This window comes from Sinohyriopsis cumingii, chromosome 9 (genome assembly GCF_028554795.1).
Source record: "Sinohyriopsis cumingii isolate HCF-2022 chromosome 9, ASM2855479v2, whole genome shotgun sequence".
NCBI classification, from domain to species: domain Eukaryota; kingdom Metazoa; phylum Mollusca; class Bivalvia; order Unionida; family Unionidae; genus Sinohyriopsis; species Sinohyriopsis cumingii.
The window spans coordinates 77,951,852-77,956,190 of NC_142969.1; the positions used below are offsets into that span (position 1 = coordinate 77,951,852).

Sequence of the window (4,339 nt, forward strand, 5' to 3'; positions counted from 1 at the left end):
GCGATAGGTCGAGCACTATCTCGAGCTGCATGCAACCCAAAACATCGTCACCGACACCGCCGTGGATGCCATTCCAGACAAGCCAGTCATGGAAAAACAAGACACAACGCCTACCCTGGAAGAGCTCAGAAAAGGCATCGACTGTTCCGCCTGTGGGAAGGCTCCTGGAAGCGACGGCATTCCGCCAGAAGTCCTCAAGAACGAGAAATCAGCTGTTCTCCAGCCCCTGCACATAGTCCTCTGCCTCTGTTGGGAATAGGGACAAATTCCCCAGGACATGCATGACGCTAACATCGTCACTTTGTTCAAGAACAAACGAGACTGTAGCGACTAAGACAACTATCGGGGCATCTCCCTCTTCAGCGTCGTCGGAAAGGCTTTCGCTCGTGTTGCCTTGGCGCGCTTGCAGAACCTAGGCTTCCGCGGCTACTTAGAGTCCCAATGTGGCTTCCGAGCCGGCAGGTTAACTATAGACATGATATTCTCACTTCGCAAATTCCAGAAGACGTGCCGCGAGCATCAGATGCCCATATACATGGTCTTTATAGACCTAACGAAGGCCCTTAACATGATCAGTCGGAGCGGACTCTTCCGTCTCCTGAAAAAGATCGGATGCACCCCACGACTGCTTGCTGTCGTCACGTCATTCCACGAGAACATGCACAACACAGTGTGCTTCTATGGCGCAACATCAGAGGCCTTACCAGTTATCAGCAAAGTCAAACAAGACTGCGTCCTTGCTCCGACGCTCTTTGCCATCTTCTTCTCTATTCTTTTACAGTACGCCTTCAAGGACTGCAGCGAGGGAGTGTACATCCATACCAGGGCTGACGGCAAGCTGTTGAACATCGCCTGTCTCCGAGGCCGGACACGCAAAGCATTACAAACCAAGAAAATACCACACGAAAAAAAGGGTAACATAAGCAAAGAGTCGGTGACTTATTACTAAACAAAAAATGGAGAAGGTGTTAAACAACATTTACAGCGATCCATCTCATCCTGCAGGTTACTTAGGAGTTCAAAAATTGTATCGTGCTACAAAACTCGACTGAAAAGTCTCCGTTTACCTCAAGTGCAACGATGGTTACAAGAACAAGCTACCTACACTTTCCACAAACCCATTTGACGAAAGTTTTTCAGAAGTCGCACCCAAGTGGAAGGCATCGATCATCAATGGCAAGCCGATTTAACCGATGTCTCTCATTTGGCCACCTACAATCATGGCTACAAATATTTGTTTTGTGTCATCGACGTCTTTTCCAAATCTGCATGGGGCGTGCCATTGACTTCCAAATCGAGCAGCGAGTTAGTGCGAGCCCTGCATGAGGTCTTGAAACAAAGCAGTAGTCACCCTCTTCGATGGCAAACGGACAAAGGCACCGATTTTCTCAATCAAGCTTTCCAAAAAGAATTAAAGGAACGTTACATTCATTTTTCACCACCGAGAATCCCGAAACCAAAGCCACCATCGTGAAACGTTTTCAAAGCACTTTGAAAGAACGCATGTGGAAATATTTTACGCATCACCACACTCTGAAGTACATCGACATCTTACCGCACCTGGTGCAAGCGTAAATCCATCTTACCATCGAAGCATTGGACGTGCTCCCCAAGAAGTGACTCCCGACAACAAAGTGATAGTTTCTGATCGCCTGTTTGGTACGTCTCCGACGGTGGCCATCCCCAAGAAAGGTGAAGTGTTGACCGTAGGAGATTGGGTGCGCATTGGCAAAACTGGACCACCGAATTGTTTCGTGTCACTGGACGAGTGCATGGTCGTCATCCTACCGACTATAAATTGGAAGACATGAACGGAGAAGTGCTAAAAGGAACGTTTTACTTAGCCGAGTTACAACGTGTCACCAGAAAAGACGTTTACGACAGCGAAAGCATTCTCGAACGAAAAACACTAAAGTGGGAAAAAGACGTGTCAAAGAAGTAAAAGTGCGCTGGAAAGGATATCCTCCCAGTTTTGATTCTTGGATCGATGCTTCGCAAGTCATCGACTATAAAAAGAAGTGACCATCATGTCCTTTCACACAGACTCGGTTACCGCTACCACTGCAGCAACCACTCCTTCGCCCAGTTCTTCTCTGCAAGATTTACAGAGACAACTCTTGTTGGTGTGGTGTGGAGAACGTGAGCCTAAAACACCAATCGTCTTTTCCTGTCAGATCTTTGTGGTGTATTGTGCCATCGGTGCAGCCATTGCCAATTTGAGTTTGCAACAAGGAGACAAACAATTGTGGACCATTTTATTGAGCAGTTGCATCGGTTACATTCTTCCCAGTCCATCCCTGAAATTCTCCTCGAATGGCAACAACTTGAATCTTGCGTCCAATGTCAGTCACCACTCCAACAACAACAACAACCACATTTTGGGCGGAAACACTCCTTTCACTTCTAGTATCCCCTCAGACAGCCACAGACCTCTGGAATTATGAACAACCATAACAAATTTTACTTAACCTTACCCAGTGACAGTTCCATGGAGGTGTTTTCCAACAACACTTTGTGCTGTTACACGGCCAAATTACCTCAGGCCATCCAATTAGATCACGAAGTCCATTGGGAAGTGGCTTTGGTGGAAATCATTCACCCAACACAAATCAGAAACATCACCGAAAAGCAAAACACTTTCCAGGTGGAAATCCTGAATGCCCAATTGCAAGAATAAATAAATAAAGTCTGGTTTTTAGGAGACACAAGACCCGCAAGCAATCCATTCTTCAGTATCTGCACATTGAAAATTCCGTCAGGGTTTTATTTTAGTGGTAAAAATTTGGTAGACACTATTGCGGACAGGTTCGACTTAGCCTTTGGCAAAGCCCTGAATAGAGCCAAAAGAAGTGTGAAGATTGAGTACCATAGTGTGGCTCATCGCCTCATGATCAAATTTCAGGATACGGACACATTGTCCCTCAGGTTTAATAGTAGTTTGTTTCAAATTTTTGGTGGAGATCCACAGATGGTAACACAAAATTTGAGTCCCAAGATCAACAGTAATATGGATTTTTAAAGGGCTTTTGGAAAACTGGTAGAACTGAACGAAGGACTGAATTTGATCTTTGTGTACTTTGTGGACTGTTGAGTGGAAATAGAAACTGCTCATGGTTTGTACTATGCCACTATTCTTTAACTGTTATGAATTATTCCAAGGAGTTCTGGACAACACCACTTGACGTCACGATTCTTGGCGGGCCAGAACATTTCCGGATTTTAAATTTCTACGTAACTTTTCATTCTTTTGTACTTTCATAGAACTTTCTCAGGATTATTTTGGATTCGCTTCATAATACTTGAAGTTCCTCTTACACTTTCTGTTATACCTTTGATAATAAAATTATTTATTTCGTTTTGCAAAACTTGTTGGTTTTGCTGCTTTCTGTTACTTGGTTTATGAATCCTAACAGGTTGGCATCACACTCAGATCTCTTTTTACTCCTTATTCAGCAGTTTTAAAGGGCCAAGAATGTGCCAGGCAACATAAACAGTGGTTGTTCCCCCACCCCACCCAGCCTCAGGGGAGTCACAGGAGGGAATTTCAGTAGAAACAATTTTGCCAATAGCTTCAAGTATTTCTTCATCGACAGGTGGAGGTTGAGCTGCAGCTATTTCAGTTAGAAGAGCTCGTAAAATCCTTTTTGTTTTCTTAGTTCTCGCAGCTATTTTTTCAGTTTGCTCAGCGGTTTGTTTTACTGGCGCAAGTAGACCTTCAGTAGCCGCTACGACTTTTTCAGTAACTGTTGTAATAGGCTTAAATAATTGTTATGTGCCTGTAGCGAATTAAACTTGTGCTTCTTGCCGTTCTTGTAGGTTTTTTCTGAAAGAATCTCTCACGGGGAGAAATTTCTTAATTGCTTCTAGTCGCTCTCGAGCTAGACGTGCAGTGTAAGATTCCGGATGAACCATTATTTGATATAACAATTTTTAATTAATAGCAGCAGAGAGGGTGAAGTCTCATACTCGGCACTCGATTGGTAAATCCTTTGTCTTTACGATTTTCAAAAAGGACTTTCATTTCGAACCTTTTTTTGCGATTTCCAGGAAGGCTTATTTATTGAAATAGAGAGGAGTTAATTAGAGGCTGTTCACCCTCTCTGCTGCTTATTATCATATCACCAACAATCACATGCTTTCAGTTCTGGAATTACCTATGGTGATGCAAATGTAAGTGATAACAAGGCCTCCTATTTCATCGTACAGTAGCATTCTGAACAATTTATGATTATGTTGTACCTTTACTTCATCGTATATTTTACGAAAGATTGTATACCATTTCGCAAAGTAATCGTTCAGATGAGAGACAAATGTTGGTATGATAGCTCAGTACGCTGAG

The 4,339-nt window shown here is 43.6% G+C and overlaps 1 protein-coding gene across 1 annotated transcript; it reads left to right on the forward strand.

Annotated features, from left to right (window-relative positions):
* The first annotated feature begins 475 nt into the window (after positions 1-475).
* On the forward strand, positions 476-3,551 carry LOC149792069 (uncharacterized). Its single transcript, XM_089969524.1, has 2 exons — positions 476-808; positions 3,414-3,551. Exons 1-2 carry the CDS (start codon positions 476-478, stop codon positions 3,549-3,551), a joined length of 471 nt encoding a protein of 156 aa, XP_089825650.1.
* Positions 3,552-4,339: the final 788 nt, after the last annotated feature.